Raw genomic sequence first — 20757 nt, 5'->3', positions numbered from 1 at the left:
GGATGCCCCTCGAACGTCAGTGCACGCCCCAGTCACAGAGGCCCTGTCCTTCTGATGCTGGTCCCAGCCAGCAGATCCTGGGCAGGGGCTGCGGTTCCCATACTCCCCACAGCTCCCCTGCCAGGGAAGCCAGCAGCGCTGTACTCAAGACCACCCCTCGAGAGGTGAGCTTTGATGGCCACGCACATCCCATTCTACAGATTGGAAAACTGAGGCTCAGAGAAAGCAAGCCAGGCCTGCCAGTGCCGCCCGGCTAGGGGACAGAGTGGGCAGGTGCTCAGGTCTGTGGACACCACTCTGGGACCCTAGGTGAGCAAGTTCGGCTCAGCCCTGTCCCATCCCTTCTCTGAGCCTGGTCATCTGTGAGGTGCAATGACGAAGGGCGTCACTTTTTAGCATAAGATAAGTATGTCCCATGCAATATTTGTGATACAGTAAAAACTTATTCATTGTCTGAAATTGAAATCTGGGTGGATGAGCTGCTTCTTGGCTAAATTTGGATGCTCTGCTGGGGCGTGTCCTCCTCCAGCAAGTTTTGCTGACTCCCCGCCTGGGTCGGGCACCCTCCTCTGTGTGTCCCTAATACTGCCTTGACCCCGTGAAGCTTGCCTCTGTGGCCTGCTTTCCACCCTGGCCTGCGAGGCCTGGAGGCGGGGGCTGTGCCAAGTGCGTTGCCGGCCCAGCGGGGACTCCTAAAAGGGTCAAGCTCTTCCTTGAGAGGATCCCTGGTGCCTGAGGCTCTTGACTATTTCCAGTTAAAAGTGGAAGAAAAGGATGTACTGACCAGGCTGGACTCTGCCCCCTGACACAACAGCCTGGACGCACCCTCCATGTCCCCTCTGTGATTCAGGGCGGAGCCCGTGGGTCTGCCCCAGGCTGGGGCTGGTTGCCAAGGGTGTTGGGTTTCTGGTGAAGTCAGAGGCCCATCCCTTCCTACGCCTTGTCTGCTCCCTGGACAGGGGCGGTTCCCCCACCTGGGGACCCTGCCTCAGACGCCTTCTCAGGGCTCCTTTGGGCCCTACAGCTCACCAACTCATCGGCCCCAGATTTGGAAGTGTGGAGGCGGTGGTTCCCGGGGGACCACCACGGATGGGGCCCCTGTGAAGACACGCATCCAGTTCATGGGGCTGGTAAGAACGTGAGGAGCTTGTCAAGTAGAGAATAAGCATCCGGGCTCAGCCTTCCAGGCCTTGTCCCCACTCGGCCTGGACTCCTGGGCTCCAATCCCAACAGCCCCGGCTTGGTGGCCTGGCTTCTGTGTTCTTAAGCCTGCCCACATCTTGGCATGTTGAGATCTAGGGTCTTTTGTGGGTTCCGGAGGTGGGCTAGAAGTACTTAGGGAGGCAGTTATGAGGGACAGGTTGCCTGGGCTGCCCACCTGCCCCTTCCAGGGAGCTCTTGGGAGGGATCTAGGGTCTTGTCCATGGAGGGGTTCTATAAAGCAAACAGCTGGCCTCTGCTGGCCTCAGGCCTGGGTCATCCTCTCCACGGGTGGGCAGGCCCTTCCCCACCTTAGCAGGGGCCTGGACAGGCAGCTTCTCAAGATGCTGGTGGCTACCCCACAAGGAAGCAGGAACAGAGGGCCAGACAGCCTGACTGCTGCTGAGCTCCAAGGTCAATCTGTGTTTACTGAAATGTGTAGATTGGACCCTTATATGCATTAAGGATCCCTGCCCCCTGGAACCAGGAACTTTGTCTCCGGGAGCAAAACACACACACACAAGGCAACAGGCCAAGTGCCGTGATGGCTGGAGCAGGGAGAGCCATCTGGGGTCTGGGGTGGTGGTTGAGGTCCTTGCCATCCCCCCACCAATGGAGGATTTGGTGTGAGCAGTGAAGGACAGGCAGGATTTGGGAAGACCTGGAGGGGGCCTTGGTGGGGTCGCAGCAGAGCTGGGAGGGGACCAACAGGGCGCATGGAGAGCAGATTAGTGGGCTTAGCACATGTTTCCATAGGCCTGTGGTTCTTGGGAAGCCTGGGTGGCTCAGTTGGTTAAGTGTCTTCTTCCAGCTCAGGTCATGATCCCGGGGTCCTGGGGTCGAGCAGGGAGCCCACTTCTGCCTCTGCCAGCTGCTCCCACTGTTTGTGTGCACGTGCTCTCTCTCTTTCTCTCTCTCTGGCAAATAAAATCTCAAAAAAGGAACAGTGGTTTTCAACTGGGGGCGATATGCGCCCAGGGCATCTGGCAAGGAGTGGAGACAATTTAGGTCTCTGGTGGGTGGTGCCACCAATGTATACTGGGCAGAAGCCAGGGATGCTGCTGAAATCCTCAGACCCCCAGAGCAAGCCCCACGCAGAGTCACCTGGCCGAGGAGGTTGAGGGCCTGCAAGGCAATGGTAGCAGGTGCGCTGGAAGCCGGGTGGGAGGGGGCAGCGGTCTCCCAGCAGGTGACTTTGGAGTGCGCACAGCTGCAGTGAAAGAAACCAGATGGCGGGCTGACACGAGGGGTGGCTTCTTTCTCAGGTGTCAGGAAGGCTGCAGACCATCACTATGCCATCAGAGACCCATGTTCTTCCATTTTCCTCCCTTGCCATCTTTCTTTTTCTTTTTTTGAATGTGTAAAATACATATAAAATGTATCATCTTAATCATTTTAAGTGTGTGGTTTGGTAGCATTAAGGACACTCACATTGCTGTGTGGTTGCCACCACCGTCCATGTCCTGGGCGTTCTTATCTCCCCAAACTGAAGCTCTGTTCCCATGAAACACCAGCTCCCCGTCCTGTCCCCCTGGCGCCCCCCACTCTGCTCTCTCCTCTGTGGATTTGACCGCTTTGGAACCTCGTGCACGTTGAGTCACGCGGTGTGTCCTTCTGTGTGTGGCTCTTTCCACTCAGCCTCGCATCCACCTGTTGTAGCAGGTGTCGAACTCCATTCTGTTCTGTGGCTGGATAGTGGTCCGTGGTATGTGTACGGCTCATTTTATCCCCTCATCTGTTGACAGGCACCTGGCTTGTTTCCAGCTTTTGGCTATTGTGAATAATGCTGCCATGAACATTCTATGTTTAACCTTTTTAGAGGACCTGTCACACTGCCTTCCCACCAGCAGTGCGTGAGGGCTCCCGTTTTTCCATGTCCTTGACAACGCTTGGTATTTTCCATTGTTTTGGTAACAGCCAGCCTGATGGGTGTGGGGTGGTATCACCCTGTGGTTGGGTTTGCATTATCCCCGTGACTAATGATGTTGAACATCGTTTCATGTGCTCACCGGCCTTTTGTGTATCTTCTCTGGCAAGAAGTCTGTTCGAGTCTTTTGCCTGTTTTTAAATTGAGTGGGTTGTTTGGCTGTTGAATTTTAGGTCCTCTTTATATATTCTGGATATGTATCCCTTATCAGATACGTGTTTTGCAAATGTTTTCTCCCATTTTGTGGGTTACCTTTCCATTTTCTTCATGGTGTCTTCCGATGCCCAAAGCACTTCAACTGTGATGAATTCTAATTTATTTTTTCGTTTGCCTGTGCTTTTGATATCCTAGCGTAGAAACCATTGCTAAATTCAACATCATGAAGACTGTCCCCTAAGTGTTCTTCTCAGAGTTTTATAGTTCTACTTCTTTCATTTAGATCGTGATCCTTTTTGGGGGAAGATTTATTTATTTATTTATTTATTTATTTATTTATTTGACAGAGAGAGAGACACAGCAAGAGAGGGAACACAAGCGGGGGAGTGGGAAAGGGAGAAGCAGGCTCCCTGCTGAGCAGGGAGCCCGACGCAGGGCTCGATCCCAGGACCCTGGGATCATGACCTCAGCCGAAGGCAGACGCTTAATGACTGAGCCACCCAGGCACCCCAGATCTTGATCCATTTTGAGTTTGTTTTTGTCTGTGGTAAGAGGTAACAGTCCAACCTCATTCTTCTGTATATGAACTCCAGTTTTCCCAGCACCTCGGGTTGAAAAGCCCGTCCCTGGTCTATACGTCTGTCTTTCCAGTACCACACTCGTTTTGAGAACTGTAACTTTGTAGTGATTGTTGAAACAGGAAGTATGAGTTTTCCAAATTTGTTCTTGTATGTTCATCTTGTTTTGAATATTTGGGGCCCCTCGAGTTTCCACACGCATTTCTGGAAAAGCATCCTTGGGATTCTGATAGGAACGGCATTGAATCTGTAGGTCACTTTGGGTAGTCTGGACATTTTAACAATAGGTCTTCCATTCCAGGAACATGAGATGTCTTTCCGTCATTCTCCTTTAACTTCTTTCAACAATGTTTTGTAGTTTTCGGTGTATAAGTCATTTACCTCCTTGAATTTATTCCTAAGTATTTTATTCTCTTTGATGCTATTGCAAATAGAATTCTTTTCTTAATTTTCTTTTCAGATTGTTTACTATTAATGTATAAAGATGGAACTGATTTTTGTGTAACTGATTTTTTCAGTATAACCTCACTGAGTTTCTTTACTAGCTCTGGTAACTGTCTTGTAGATTCTTCAAGATTTTCTATACAGGATCATATCATCTGTGAATAGAGATAGTTTTACTTCATATTCTCCAGTTTGGTTGCCTTCTGTTTCTTCTTATCTCCCTGATCTGGCTGGAATATTCAGTACAATGTCAGCTAGCAGTGCTGAAAGTCCTCCTTGTCTTGTTCCTGATCTTAGAGGGAAACTCCCAGCCTCTCACCACCGACTATGATGTTTGGTGTGGGATTTTCATAGATGTCCTTTATCATGTTAAGGCAGTTCCCTTCTCTTTCTAGTGTGTGTCATTTTTTAAAAAGATTTTATTTATTTATTTATTTTAGAGAGAGAGAGAGTAGGGGGAGGAGGAGAGGGAGAGGGAGGAGGAAAGAATTTCATGAAGGAGTCTTCCCCTTTGAGCACAGAGCCCGACGTGGGGCTTGATCTCATGACCCTGAGATCATGACCTGAGCCGAAATCAAGAGTCAGATGCTTAGCCAACTGAGTCACCCAGGTGCCCCCTGTTTCCTAGTGTTTTTGATGATGAAAGGGTCTTTGATTCTGTCAAATACCTTGTATGCTTCAATTGAAATAACTGTGGCTTTCCCTCTTTCCCTTCCCTATTAGTGTAATATACCGATTGATTTTCTTATGTTGAACCACCTGTTCATTCATGGGATAAATTCCACTTGGTCATGATGTAACAGTCCTCTTAATGTGCTGTTCCATTTGGTTTGCTAGTGTTTTGTTGATAACTTTTGCATCTGTGTTTATAAGGGATATTGGCCTAATGTTCTTTTCTCGTGGTGTCCTTGTTTGGCTTTATTATCAAAGTATTGCTGGCCTCGTAGAATGAGTTAGAAAGTGTTCCCTCCTCTTTGGTTTGTTGGAAGAGTTTAGAATTGGTGATAATTCTTCTTTAAATATTTGTTAGAATTTGACAGTAAAGCCATCTGGTCCTGGGCTTTTATTTGTTGGAAAGGCTCTGGTTACTGATTCAATCTCTTAACTAGTTGTAAATTTGTTCAGATTTTCTATTTCTTCATGATTCAATCTGGCAGGCTATGTGTTTCTATGAATTTACCTATTTCATGGAGCTCATCTAATCTGCTCTTTGTAGTATGCTCATGTTACCCATTTTATTTCTCTAAAATTCGTTGTAAGTTTTTGTCTCGTTTTTTATTTAATTATTTAAGTCTTCTCTTTCTTTTTTTCTTAGTCTACCTAAAGTTATATCAATTTTGTTGTTCTTTTTGAAGACCTAACTCAGTTTCATTGATTTTTCTCTACTGTTTTCTGTTCTCTATCTTGTTTGTTTCTGCTCTAATCTTCATTATTCCCTTCCTTCTGCCAGTTTTGGGTCATCTTGTTCTTGTTTTGCGAGTTCTGTAAGGTATACAACTAAGCTATTGATTTGAGATTTTTTTTTTCTTTTGAGGTCTTCTTTTTGTTTAAGGTATGTATTTATAGCTATAAAATTTCTTCTCAGCACTGGTTTCTCATAAGTTTTGGTATATTGTGTTTTCATGATGTAGGTCTTTGTATTTATCCTACTTGAAATCCATTGAGTGTCTTGGATTTATACATTCACATCTTTCATCACATTTTGGGAGTTTTTTTCCTTTGAATAACCTTTCTGCCCCCCTTCTCCTTCCTCTACTCTCATGATGCAAATGTTACTTTACTTGATGGTGTTCTGAAGGCCCTTAGACTGTGTTCCCTTTTTTCATGCTTTTTTTTTTTTTTTCCAATTTCTGCTCCACACGACTTGATTGTTTCAGTTGTTCTGTCTTTGAGCTCATGGGTTCTTTGCTCTGCCTGCTCATACCTGCTATTGAACCCTGTAGTGAAGGTTTCATTCCAGGTATGTATTTCTCAGCTCTAGAATTTCTTTTTGGTTTCTCTTTAGGTTTTCTATCTTTTGTTGATAACATCATTTCATTCATACGTGGTTTTCTTGGCTTCCTTCAGTCTTTGCACCTTTTCCCTTTGCTTCATTGAGCATATTGTAGATGGTTGTTTTAAGTCTTTGTCTATGGGCTTCCTTGGGAATGGTTTGTACCAAGTTATTTTTGTTCCTTTGAATGGACCTGTTGTCTTTATTTCTTTGTATGCAGTCATTTTTTTGTTGTTGTTGAGAGAGCTGGACATTTGACTGTTACAATGTGGTAGTTCTGGAAATAAGATGATTCTTCTCCAGCATTGGCTTTGTGCTTGTTTGTTTTTATTGTTGAAGGTTGTAGTAGTCTGGTAATTTTGATACTCTTCCAAATTGTGTTTGCAAAGACTATTCCTTGTGTGTGCTCACTGTGGTCTCTGCTCCTTAATATTTGGCAGAGGTTTCCTTGAATACCAGGAACTGAGCAAACAAAACATGCGTGCACACGTGCACACACACACACACACACACACAGAGGAAAACAAACCGAAAAACCCCTTCTTTCCCATTCTTTTCAGATAGGCTCGGTGCTGGAGCCCTCCTTTAACATTTAGTGAGGCTTGCTCTGAGCCTCAGGATCAGTCAGGGTGAAAGTTTCAGGTCCCTGCAGGTCTTCTCTGAATATTTGTCTTTTGCTGTGCGTGCATGGGATTTTCTAAATACCCCTATATACACAGCTACTTTTGAGTGTCCTAACTGTCCAAGCTTATCCTCTGGGCCTTAGATAATCTACTGTATGTCTCCACCCATAATCCCTTGCCTCAGGTGTCTTTTATGAACAGCGGCTGCTGCTTTGCCCATGTGAGTCCTGCATCAGGTGAAAGAGAGATGAGGGCTTTGCATCAATGATTTAGATTCCTGAGACAGGGGAGAACATATATAGACACAATAATGTGCAAACAAGGCTGGCTCTGCTCCCTCTGATTTGAAGGAGGGAGTTAGACAGTTGTGCTGCCATCAAAACCAAGACCTCCTCCATGCCAGGGTGGGAGTGGGGCAAGGGTGAGTAAAAACACTACAAAACTTTCCCACTGTTTTGTTTTTTAAAGATTTTATTTATTTATTCGACAGAGATAGAGACAGCCAGCGAGAGAGAGAACACAAGCAGGGGGAGTGGGAGAGGAAGAAGCAGGCTCATAGCGGAGGAGCCTGATGTGGGGCTCGATCCCATAACGCCGGGATCACGCCCTGAGCTGAAGGCAGACGGTCAACCGTTGTGCCACCCAGGTGCCCCCCCACTGTTTTGAAGATGGATTTTTCTAGGTTGAGCCTTTGCTTTTTGCTTTAGACCTTTGATTGTTTTCCAGAGCTCCTGTGAGGTTGGTTCTGATAGTTCTGCTTATTGTTGTTTTAGGGAAGGAGGGGCAGAGGGAGAGGGGGAGAGAGAATCTTAAAAGGGCTCCATGCTGAACACGGGCTCGATCTCACAACGCAGAGCTGAAATCAAGAGTTGGGCGCTTAACTGACTGAGCCACCCAGGCGCCCCAACTCTGCTTGTTTTGTTTTGTTTTGTTTCAATGTTTCTGTGGGGAAACAAGAGCTTGGAGCTTCCTAGTCCACCACTTTGCGGACATCACTCCCTCTGCAATCTTGTGCATCTTGCCATTTTCTTCATGTTTGATGCCTTAGGACGATAAGACAGTTGCTATAGCTTCAGACATCCCATCTATGTGTCTGGCCGTGAAAAGGGAGGAAGGCTAGAGTACCATGCCAGCTGCACACATACCCTTTAGTGAGGAAAACAAAAGTCTTCATGTTAGGAAAAGAGGACTCTGGGAAGGTAGTGCAGGTGGAAGCAGCAGGGATGTCTCCCAAGCTGGACAACTGCGCCAGAAGTGTCTTTCCGATCTAACTGTTCCGTAAATCTGGACTTGGTTGAAGGCTTGCAACTTCCAGGGGAAATTTGCAGGTAATTTGGTCGATTTCAGCTCTCAGCACAGTAGCATCTATCCATCTTGCACTCCTGGACCCCAGCAGGAATTATGCACACGATCCTGGAGTGGCTTGCACACAGCTTGTGGGAGCCACAGTGGGCAAAAAGAACCCTGCCCTCCAAATATCAGGGATCTCTGCTCTGATGGCTATTGCTGCTTCTGATCATGGGGGTGCAGACACACGGCCAGGCTGCCGGCTGCTGCTGTTGTCACCCCTCCCCCATTGTTGCAAACCTCTCTGGGCCAGCTGAAGTGACTTCCAGGGGATCTAGAGGGACCAGGGCACCTTTATTCCTCCACTTCATTTTCTGCTTTTTCCCCTTTCAGGAACTAGATGTTAAGAATTAGGACATTCAAAACCAAGTACATATACAGGGAAATTACAAAGTGACTGTGCCCATGCCCAGGGAAAGTCTCAGAAAAGATCTAAGCAGGCATTACATTCATGCCTCAGGCTGATCCTTGGCACAGAGACAGCCTACAATAATCAAGCAAACAAACGAACCCCAATAAAAACAATAACAAACCCGACAAACTCTGTGGAAGTGAAAGAAACAAGATATTCTGACTTTTAATTGTTAACAATTGTTAATTGTTAACTAATAATTGTTTTTTAATTTAAGTTTATCAGTTTATCAAATCATGTAGAAAACAGAAAGTGAAGGTACAAACCATCGTTACAATAAAATAAAGAGCCTTTATAATTACCCCTGTACTTATCTTTATTGAGATCTCTAACAATAAGTATTAGAGCAGAGATCAATGAAATAAGAGAGTAGGAAAATAGTCTAGAAAATGAATGAACCCTAAAGCTGGTTCTTTGAAAAGATCAACAAAATTGACAAACCTTTAGCTAGTTTGACTAAGAAAAAAAAGAGAGAGAGAAGCCTCCAATGACTAAAATAAAAAATGAAAGTGGGGACATTACTGCCAGTTCTACAGATATGAAGTGTTGTAAGAGAGCACAATGAACCATTGTGTGACAACAAATCGAACGACCCAGATAAAATGGAGAAATTCCTTGAAACACAAAACCTATCGAGACTGAATCAGGAGAGAATAGACAATCTGAATAGACCTACACTAGCAAGGAGATTGAAACATTAATAAAAAAATCTCCCAACAAAGGAAAGCCCTGGTCCTGATGGCTTCATGAGCGAATTCTATCAGACATTTAAAGAGCAATTAATACCAATACTCCTCAAACTTGTCCTAAAAATTGAAGGGGGGGGTGCCTGGGTGACTCAGTGGGTTAAATGTCTGCCTTCAGCTCAGGTCATGATCCAGGGTCCTGGGATCGAGCCCCGTGTTGGGCTCCCTGCTCAGTGGGAAGTCTGCTTCTCCTTCTCCCTCTGCCTGCTGCTCCCCCTCCTTCTGCATGCTCTCTCTTTGGCTTTCTCTGTCAAATGAATAAATAAAATCTTTTTTAAAAATTGAGGAGGCGGAAACACTTTTAACTCATTTTAAAAGGCCGACATTCCCCTAATGCCAAAGCCAGACAGACACTACTGGAAAAGGAACTACAGACGAATATCCCTTGTGAATACTGATGGAAAAATCCTCAACAAAATACTAGCGAACAGAGTTCAGCACATATTAACAGGATTAAACACCATGACTAAGTAGGATTTATTCAACAAACGCAAGGATGGTTCAACATGCAAAGATCAGTCAGTGTAATACGCTACATCAACAAAATGTAGGGGAAAAGCCCAACAAGTTTCCTATTTACATCATCTCAATTGATGGAGAAAAAGCATTTGATAAAATCCAACATGCTTTCATGATGAAAATACTCAAAAGACTATGAGTAGAAGGAATATCTCAACATAATAAAAGTCATCTACGAACAACCCGCAGCAGACGTCATACTCAGTGGTGTGAGACTGAGAGATTTTCCTCTAAGATCAAGAATGAGATAGGGATGCGCACATCACCGCTCCCATCAAGCGTAGTACAGCCAGAACAGTTAGGGGAGAAGAAGAAAAAAAAGGCATCCAAATTGGAAAGGAAGAAGTAAAATGATCTCTGTTTGCAGATGATATTGTCCTATATGTAAAAAACCCTAAAGACTTCACAAAAATACCTGTTAGAACAAAGAAACAAATTTATTTAGCAAAGTTGCAAAGTCAACACCCAAAAATCAATTGCATTTTTATACAAGAACAATGAACAAACTGATAAAGAAATTGAAGAAAAAAATTCCATTTGCAATAGCATCAAATGAATAAAATACTTATGAATTAACTTCACAGAGGAAGTGTAAGATCTGTACACTGAAAACGAGAAAACATTGCTGAAAGAAATTAAAGGAGATATAACTGGAACAGAGCCCCGTGTTCATAGATGGGTTGGAATAGTTGATATTGGGGGCACCTGGGTGGCTCAGTCGTTAAGCGTCTGCCTTCAGCTCAGGGCGTGATCCCGGGGTCCTGGGATCGAGCCCCGCATCAGGCTCCTCTGCTGGGAGCCTGCTTCTTCCTCTCCCACTCCCCCTGCTTGTGTTCCCTCTCTTGCTGGCTGTCTCTCTCTCTCTGTCAAATAAATAAAATCTTTAAAAAAAAGGAATAGTTGATATTGTTATTATTCAAAGAGAGCTACTGATTTAATGCAATCCCTATCAAAATCCCAATGTTATTTTTTGCAAAAATGGAAAAATCTATCCTAAAATTCATATTGGAATCTCAAGGGACCTCAAATAGTTTAAAAAAATCTTGAAAAATGAACAAAGTTGGAAGACATCACATTTCCTGACTTTAAAACTTACCACAAAAGTATAGTCATCAGGGGTTCATCGGTTAAGCATCTGACTCTTTTTTTTTTTATCCCACAGAGATAGAGACAGCCAGCAAGAAAGGGAACACAGCAGGGGAGTGGAGAGGAAGAAGCAGGCTCATAGCAGAGGAGCCTGATGTGGGGCTCGATCCCATAACGCAGGGATCACGCCCTGAGCCGAAGGCAGACGCTTAACCGCTGTGCCACCCAGGCGCCCCAAGCATCTGACTCTTGATTTTGGCTCAGGTCATGATCTCGGGGTCTTGAGATTGAGCCCCACATCGGGCACCATGCTAGGTGTGGAATCTGCTGAAGATTCTCTCTCTCCCTCTGCCCCATCCCCCGATATCTCCCTCTCTAAAAAAAAAATACAGTAATGAAGACAGTGGTGCTGGCATAAGCCAGTCATATGGACCAATGGGATGGTACAGAATAAACAGTCCCTAAGCAAATCCTTGCACATATGGTGAAAAGACTTTTGACAAGCCTGCCAAAACCGTTCAATGGAAAGAGGACAGTCTTTTCATGAAATGTTTGGAAAAGTGGATATTCATTTTGTGAAATAATGAAGTTGGACCCTTACTAACACCATATACCAAAATTAACTTAAACTGGATCATAGATTGTAGGGGCGCCTGGCCGGCTCAGTCAGTGGAGCATGCAACTCTCAATCTTAGGATCGTGAGTTCAAGCCCCACATTGGGCATGCAGCTGACTTAAAAAAAAAAAAAGAGTTAAAATTATAAACTCATAGAAGAAACCAGGACAAAAGCTCTGTGACGTGGGATTTGTTGGTGAGTCATTGGCTGTGACATTAAAGGCACGGTTAGCAAATTGGCAAATTTGACATCATGCAAGTTTTAAATTTTTGTGCATCCGAGGTCATTGTCAACAGCATAAAAAGGCAACCTACAGAATGGGAGAAAATATTTGCAAACCCCATACCTGATAAAGGATTAATATTCAGATTTTATAAACAACGCCTAAGCGCGACAACAAGAAACACTCGAACAAAACACCCAGTTTGATTACAGAATGGACACGGATCTTGAATAGCCATTTCTCCCGGGAACATGTCTGAATGGCCACGTGAAAGATGCTCGACATCGCTCATCATCAGGGAACTGCCGATGAGAACTTCAGTGAGGCAGCACTGCATACCTCTCAGGATGGCTGCCATTGAAACAGTAGCAAACTGCGTGTGAAAGCGCACTGCTGGCAGGGGTGTGAAAGGGCACAGCCACTGTGCTACACAGTATGCTGGCTCCTCAAAAGGGTAAACATAGAATTGACAATTGACCCAGCAATCCCACAGCTAGATCCATACCCCTAAGATTTGCAACAGGGTCTGGAAGGCGAGCTGCACACCCACGTTCATGACATTATTCACAGTAGCCAAACAGCGGAAGCACCCAGGCGTCCATCGGCAGCCACGGAGTATCATTCAGCCTGAGGAAAGGAACTTCTGATCCCTGCTCCAGCAGGGACGAAGCAAGAGGACCTTCTGTCCGGGGCAATAAGCTGGTCCCAAGGAAGGCAAGGACGGTCTGATCGCACTTACGGGAGGCACTTGGAGTGCTCAGAATCATGCAGACAGAAAGGAGAACGGTGGTTTCGGGGGGCCAGGGAGGTGGGGTTTGGCAGGCGCAGAGCTTCCTGTTTACAAGATGGACAGTGGTGATGTCTGCACAGCAGTGTGATTGGGCTGAATGTGCTGAAACATGCACTTGAAGACGGTGAAGGCAGTAAGCTTTGCGTTGTGTGTATTTTGCCTCACCAAATAACGTGTGCATGGAGAGCTGTGGTGGTCAGGGGTTTAGGAAGAGGGAAGGATGGGTAAGGTGGAGCATGGGATTTTTAGGCAGAGACACTATTCTGTAGGATATTATAATCGTGGTTACGTGTCATTACATGCTTGTAAAATCCCACAGAATATGTACCACCAAGGGTGAACTCTAACGTAAACCATGGACTTTACTTATTAGTAATGTGTCAGTACTGGGTTATCAATTGCAGCAAATGTGCCCCACTCCTGCAAGAGGTTAGTAACAGGGGCTGTGGACATGTGACGGGGTGTATGGGAACTCCTGTAAACAAGAAGACTGCTCCAGAAAATGACAGTTATTTTTTTTTTTTTAAAGCCTCCACATTGGCCAGAACCAGATCACCGAGTCACTGCCACGGAGGCTGGGAGAGCGGAGAAGCATCTCTCACCAGCACTGCAGACATGGGCCTTCAGCAAATAGCAGGGTTCTGACAACAGGGAAGATGAAGGGTGCTCCGAGGTGACCAGACCCCAAATCTCACCCTGTAGGCTGGCCGCCCAGGGAGTCCCCACAGCGTACGTGGGCTGGTCAGAGCATCGCACGCACACCCAGCCAGGTGTTGTGCCCGGGCCGCTGAGCGCCACAGCCTGACCCCCGCCTCTCAAAGCAGACTGCGGACTCCCCAAAGGCCGCGTTGGGTGGGGGAAGGACTTGCCTGGGGCAGATGGCCTGGCAGCCGCCAAACTGGACCCCAAGCAGCCTTCTCCCCAGCCATCTCCTGAGCTGGGAGACTGGCTCCCTCCCGTTCACTCCTGTCTGGGCCAGAGTGGGCCTACCCCATCTCCCTTGTCACGGAGGAAAATGGAAACTGAGGCCTCCTCTCCATCTGACAACAGAGGCAACGCACAGCGAAGGCGAGGCTGCTGACCGGGGCGCTCGGGTATTGCCGGTGTCAGCGGAAAGCATTTCAGTCCCAGGGCATCTGAACCCTTCACCTGACACCACTCAGCAAGAGTCTGATAATCACCGTGTTCCAGATTAGCCCAAGGGAAGAGCTCATGAGCCGTGCACGTAGGGCATAAACCTGGCTGGCGCCTTTTGGCACACTAATCTCATCTCCAGGATCTCGGTCTGAATCAATGCAAGATCAAGGAAATACAGCTGGGCACAAACACATGAACCAAAAACTAAGGCATCGTAATGACATGCTGGCACCAGCCGGCCTCCGGCTCCGGGAGCTGGAGCTGTCGCTCTGCAGGACACAGTCTGGCTGGAAGTACACGGATGGTGGGGAGCGCGTGCATCTTCTGCTCAGGGTCCACGCACTGCTCTCAGTCTCGGCGCGTCTCAGCTAAGACCCCGCAGACCACGCAGGCTTCCTTTTGTTTCCTGGCTCATCCCCCGACCTGGGGTCACCTGTGATACACTAGGTGCAGTGGAATCCCCGTGGCAGGCTCTGCTTCTGGGGGATGATGCAGAAGCAGGGACAGGACGGAAACCCTGAGGAGGGGGCTGGAGTCTCCTCATCGGCCAGCCAGGTGTACGGCGGCAGGGCCCAGGGGGACTGGATAGTGGACACTGCCCAGACAGCCCCAGGCCCTTGGCTCTTCTCCCCACCTGCGGCTGACTCAGAGCTGACTCAGGGTGGGCCTGAGCCCCCGATGGCTTCTGACTTCCCTGGCACGTCCAGGGTGGCTCCCCTGAGTCAGAGCAGGGTCCATGACACACAGGATCTGAGAGATAGCAGGCTCCTTCCTGTAGCTGTCTCTGGCAGGCAGTCACACAGAAGGTGCTCCCCATAGGCTCCAGGCTCCCTTATCAGCTCAGCCTTGGCGTGGGGGCCAAGGTCTGGGCCATCCGGTGATAGGGAGAGCCCGAGGGAGGGAGTAGAAGGTGCGTACCGTGCACCTGCGCTGTTGGCGTGGGGCTTCCAGTGACACTGCGCCCGCATTGTTGGCAGGGACAGCCTGGGCAGGGACAGGAGGGAGGGGGACGGGGCAGAAGAGCTGGGCGGGCAGAGGAGGGCCGTGGCTCTCGCATCTGGGATCTCTGAGCGCTGTCAGGCCTCGGGGGAGCTGATCTGCCCCCTCCACCCAGAGGAGGAGATTTGTCTCTGGTCACTCCACCCCTAACAGTCCCCTCTGTTATCAGGTTGTTAATATTAATTAACAACTGTTGCTAAGGTTGACAGTGCAAGGGTGTGTCCCAGCCGCAGCTGACTTGGTCTCCACAGGGGGCTGGGCAGAGAGGGGGTCTGAGGCCGGGCAGGCTGAGGGTGGGTGGGGGTTCAGAGGGCCAGCTCTCACTTTGGGAAGTGGGCCAAGGGGAGACCCCAGCCCCTCACCGGGAGGCTCATCAAGAGAGTGGGACAAAGGCAGGAGGGCGGGAGAAGGTGGATCATTAACTAGCCGGGAGCCGTGGGAGGTGCAGGGCTCAGCGCCATTGGTCCCAGACGAGTCAGGCCAGGCTGTCCCTGATGGGGAAGCTGCCTGTGTGCACCCCCAGTTTCAGTACCTGAGCTGCCTAGACAAGCACTGTGCGTTCCCAAGAGCCAGGCCTGGGCTGTCCCCGGCTGTCCCCGTGGCCTAGCCCCACTGCCCTCAGACCCCTGCCCTGCGCTGGGATGGCGGAGGCTGGCCTGAGGGGCTGGCTGCTGGGGGCCCTGCTCCTGCCCTTGGTGAGTCCGATGCTGGCGGCCACAGCCACTCTGCCCCTGCCTCCCCCCGGGCGGGGGTCCTGTGTGGGGGGCTGCGTGGCCGCAGCGGGGAGGGCCTAGAGTCTGAGGCGATGTCTGTGGACGGATGAGGGATCCCAGGCAGCCCCAGGAGGGGAGCAGGTGGGGGTCCCGGAGACCAGGGATGACGGAGTGCCTCCCATCTGGTGCGCCATGGACGTCCTGGCCTGAGGGGGGAGCGGAGGAATGAGGGAAGGTCCTGTCCTGGGATGCTGTGGGGTGGTCTCAGGGGGGATCACCAGATGAGGATTTAGCATCTGGGGGTGGGGGGAGTTCCAGGACTCTTGCCTCAAGTTTCTCCGTCACTCACACATCCAGGAGGATGGGCGAAGGCTTTCGGTCCCAAGCAGGGGAGGGCAGGGGAAACTGCACAGAATCTCCAAGAGGGGCTCTGGGCCTCTGGGTGTGGGCTGCAGCTCAAGCTGACAGCAGCCACCTTTGAAGCACCAGTGCCCCGAGGGCACAGGGCCACCTGGACTCAGCACCCAACCTGTCAGGGGCCGTTTCCCAGCAGGACCATGCAGCAGCCTCCAGGGGTCTCCCAGCCCACCCCGTTCTCCCCACCTGTTCCCTCACCCTCTGCCGTGACCTCGCTAAATGCAGATCTGTCCGGCCACCTCTGTCTCAGTGACCCCACCACTCAGGATGACGGCCTGGCTGTGCCTGCCCACCCATCGCCCCCAGACGTTGCGGGAGGCACCCCACCTCTCTCCCTGGGTCTCCCAGCCCTCCACCCCACGCCTGTCCCTGCTCCGGGTCCTTCCACCCCCACTGCCCGCCGCCTGGCGCTGGGGCCCGTGGTGACGTCGCCCTGCCCCGTAGGCCCAGGGCCAGCCGTACACGCCGATCCACCAGCCTGGCTACTGTGCTTTCTATGATGAATGTGGGAAGAACCCGGAGCTGTCCGGGGGCCTGGCGCCACTGTCGAACGTGTCCTGCCTGTCCAACACGCCCGCCGTCCACGTGACAGGCGACCACCTGGTCCTCCTCCAGCGCATCTGCCCCCGCCTCTACGCGGGCCCCGACGCCACCTATGCCTGCTGCTCCTCCAAGCAGCTGGTGTCCCTGGAGGCGAGCCTGGCGGTCACCAAGGCCCTCCTCACCCGCTGCCCGGCCTGCTCCGACAACTTCGTGAGCCTGCACTGCCACAACACGTGCAGCCCCAACCAGAGCCTCTTCATTAACGTGACCCGCGTGGCGGGGGGCGGGGGCGGCCAGCCCCAGGCTGTGGTGGCCTATGAGGCTTTCTACCAGAGCAGCTTCGCCCAGCGGACCTACGACTCCTGCAGCCGGGTGCGCATCCCCGCGGCCGCCACGCTGGCCGTGGGCACCATGTGTGGCGTGTACGGCTCTGCCCTCTGCAATGCTCAGCGCTGGCTCAATTTCCAGGGGGACACAGGGAACGGCCTGGCTCCCCTGGACATCACCTTCCACCTGTTGGAGCCCGGCCAGGACCCCGGGAATGGGATACAGCCTCTGAACGGGGAGATCAGGCCCTGCAATGAGTCCGAGGGGAATGACACGTCAGTCTGCTCCTGCCAGGACTGCGCTGCGTCCTGCCCCGTCATTGTCCGGCCTGAGGCCCTGGACGCCACCTTCTACCTGGGCCGGATGGCAGGTGGGCTGGCCCTCGTCATCATCCTCTGCTCTGCGCTCGCCCTGCTCACCGCCTTCCTGGTGGGGACCCGCGTGGCCGCGTCCCGCCGCCAGGACAAGACGGAGCCCAAGGCAGGCACAAGCTTCTCTGACAGACTCAGCCTCTCCACCCACACTGTCCTTAGCCAGTGCTTCCAGGGCTGGGGCACGTGGGTGGCCTCGTGGCCGCTGACCATCCTCTTCCTGTCCATTGCCGTGGTGCTGGCCTTGTCGGGAGGCCTGGCCTTTGTGGAGCTGACCACGGACCCCGTGGAGCTGTGGTCGGCCCCCAGCAGCCAAGCCCGCAGCGAGAAGGCGTTCCACGACCAGCATTTCGGCCCCTTCTTCCGGACCAACCAGGTGATCTTGACGGCTCCTGGCCAGCCCAGCTACCGCTACGACTCCCTGCTGCTCGGGCCCAAGAACTTCAGCGGGATCCTGGTCTCGGACCTCCTCCTCGAGGTGCTGGAGCTGCAGGAGACGCTGCGGCACCTGCAGGTGTGGTCGGCCGCCGAGCAGCGCAATGTCTCGCTGCAGGACATCTGCTTCGCGCCTCTCAACCCGCGCAACGCCAGTCTCTCCGACTGCTGCGTCAACAGCCTCCTGCAGTATTTCCAGAACAACCGCACGCACCTGCTGCTCACGGCCAACCAGACGCTCATGGGGCAGACCTCCCAGGTGGACTGGAGGGACCACTTCCTCTACTGTGCCAAGTGAGTCCCCCGCGGCCGGCTCCAGCCGGGGCTGCTGTGCGCAGCGAGGGTCTCCCGGTGCCTGGGCTCCTGAGGAGCTCCGTGTCTTGTCTCGGTCTCAGGGGCTGCAACACAACCTTTCTCTCCACGCCTCTCCCCCGGCCCCACTGCTTCCCTGGGTTCCCACTCGCTGTCACAGATCAGCACGGGGCCGTCTTGGCCTCCCCAGTTCTGATTCCACTCGGACACAGCAGTGGCTTCCTTGCACGTCCTTGCTCTGTGTGTTACAGAGCAACGTGACGGCCCCACACATGCGTGGGCTTCTGTACGGGCCCCTGAGGCCAGCGGGGTCCCCCGTGAGGTGCCCTCAGGCCAGAGCAGGGGCTGTGGCTCGTCTCAGCCTCCCTGTGCAGGAGGCAGTCACACAGCCTGGTGCTTTTGGGGTTTGGTCTCCAGCAGCCTCCACTCCGCTGTGGTGCAAACCAGGATGCTAATGAGGCCTCTGGGCCTCGGGGCTGGAGCGAAGGCTCCGAAGCCACCACGGCCTGGGGGGCGGCAGGTGCAGAGGCAGTGGCTGAGGCTCTCTGAGGCTGCGGTGGGCAGAGGCCCTCAGCATCTGGAGAAACCCAAGTCCCCAGAGATCTCTGGCTCGGGTAGAGAGAGGTTCTATCTACTGACATCTCCCACGAGAAAGCAAAACTGAGAAGGAAAAAATATGTATTGGTTCTTTACAAATACCAGTAATGAGCCCATTACACGTCCACAGAGGGAGCATAGTGTCTGGTTTCTAGAGAACAGCTGGATTCTGGCATCTGCGTGTGGTCTGTTGGTCGGAGCCCAGTGAGAATACTTGGCCTCACCCCCGTGTGGCCAGAAGAGGGAGGAGTATTGTGATAGCCCCTTTCCGCACACTTGGGGTTACCTTTGATACTACACCAGAATCAACAGGCGGTTTTTTTCTAGGTGTTAATTGCAATATGGAGTCTGAAGGCATGTTGGTGACTCTCTGTACCCTTTATATCCGAGGGCAAATGAGGGGAAAAAAACAAACAGCATTGCCGTGTTATTATAAAAATAGTTTTGGCCTTGCAGACCCTGGGCCCTGATGCCACACTGAGAACCACTGGATTCGAGGAGAGGGACCCAGCGCCCTGCCCCTCGGGGAAGCCCACGGTTTGGGCCGCTTCCCAGAGTCTGTGCTTGGCCCTGGCTGGCCCTCAGAACTGGTGGGTCAGGGAGGAAGCTCTGGCCGCAGGTCCAGTCCTCATGCTGGCTTTATTTTGATTTTGAATGCTCACAACGGCTCTTGGGTGGTCTGATGATCCCCGTTCCAGAGACAGGAAAACAGGCCCAGGGGTGTAGTGAGCTGCTCAAGGTCACAGGGCAACCAGCACGCCCAGGACAGCTGGTGACCGACGTGCTCACTCCAAGAGCACTTTGTCCAGGCGCCCAGGATGTGCTTGCAGAGAGGCTCAGTAGAGAGGTGCCCAGGGTCCCGGACTGGTCACCTGCCTGCAGAAAGAAGGATCTGAACTCAGGGCCTGGAGGGTTCCAGGCTGGCGAGGGAGGAGGCTGAGCAGCGTGAGGCCCAGGCAGCTGCCTTGTGCTGACTCCCGGGGTGAAGTCCTGGTGTCCCTGCAGGAGGCCGTGTATGTGATGCTTACCCACCTTGTCTGGGATGCGGCTCTGAGCCCGGAGCCTCGGGCGGGGTGTGAGGGGAAAGGTTCCACTGTGGGTTGGGCTGCATGAAATCTTGTTGGGAGAAATGGTTCTGGCCATGGGGTCAGGTGCCGGTGCTGGCAGCCTGGGGCTGGGCGCCAGGCCTAGCAATGGGCACAGGGCCAAGAAAGGTCCTTCCTTCTGCCCCCAGCGCCCCGCTCACCTTCAAGGATGGCACGGCCCTATCCCTGAGCTGCATGGCTGACTATGGGGGCCCTGTCTTCCCCTTCCTTGCCGTGGGGGGTTACAAAGGTAAGCCAGGTGGCCCTGGGGGTGGCCAGCGAGGGGGCAGTATGGGGCAGGGGCAGCGGCAGGAAGAAGTAGTGATGGGCTCTCCCTGCCTGGGGGTGGCCAGGCTTGGGGGGTACTGGCAGGGGCTGCAGACCTGCCACCTCCTTCAGCTTCTCCCAGCCTGCTCAGATCCTCTGGTCTGTGCCTGGGTTCACAGGCCCTGCCCTTGGCTGAGAGAGGGAACTCGGGTGGAGGGGCTAGACAGTGACTTGGATATGGAAGGTTGGGGAGGCAGGGGTGAGGCTGGAGTGGGGGAGGGGAGCGGGGGTGCTGCTGGAGTTGGGGGGAGGCAGGGATGGGGCTGGGAGTGGGGAAGGGGAGCAGGGGTGAGGCTGGAGTGGGGAGGGGAGCAGGGGTGAGGAAGGAGGGTGGCTGAGCATTTCTCATCCCAGGGAAGGACTACTCTGAGGCAGAGGCCCTGATCATGACCTTCTCCCTCAACAACTACGCCCCCGGGGACCCCCTGCTGGCCCAGGCTAAGCTCTGGGAGGAGGCCTTCTTGGAGGAGTTGAAAGCCTTCCAGCAGAGGACAGCTGGCAGGTTCCAGGTCGCATTCATGGCGGAGGTAGGTTTCGGGGTCCCTGGGTCTGCGGGGGGGACCCGGGGGGGGCTCAGGTGGGTTCTTCCCCTCTCCTGAGTGGCCCTGGGCCCGCCCGTCTGGGAGGACAGGACCCCGCCGCCCCGCTGGGGCTCAGGAAGCCCGTGGGTGAGCAGGGCTGGCGGGGTGTGCATCCGCAGCGCTCCCTGGAGGACGAGATCAACCGCACCACGGCCCAGGACCTGCCCATCTTCGGGGTCAGCTACATCGTCATCTTCCTGTACATCGCCCTGGCCCTGGGCAGCTACTCCAGCTGGCGCCGAGTGCCGGTGA

General features: G+C 52.0%; 1 protein-coding gene across 1 annotated transcript; it reads left to right on the top strand.

Annotated features, from left to right (window-relative positions):
- Nucleotides 1-15130: 15130 nt before the first annotated feature.
- Nucleotides 15131-20753, top strand: NPC1L1 (NPC1 like intracellular cholesterol transporter 1; the record flags this gene model as incomplete). The annotated part of the gene is made up of 5 exons (XM_048217002.2): nt 15131-15492; nt 16372-17897; nt 19747-19847; nt 20279-20451; nt 20625-20753. Coding segments are annotated over exons 1-5 (1983 nt in total), but the record flags the coding sequence as incomplete, so codon positions are not given.
- Nucleotides 20754-20757: the final 4 nt, after the last annotated feature.

This window comes from Ursus arctos, unplaced genomic scaffold, assembly GCF_023065955.2.
Source record: "Ursus arctos isolate Adak ecotype North America unplaced genomic scaffold, UrsArc2.0 scaffold_62, whole genome shotgun sequence".
Classification (NCBI taxonomy): domain Eukaryota; kingdom Metazoa; phylum Chordata; class Mammalia; order Carnivora; family Ursidae; genus Ursus; species Ursus arctos.
This window is presented reverse-complemented; position numbering and strand designations above follow the sequence as displayed.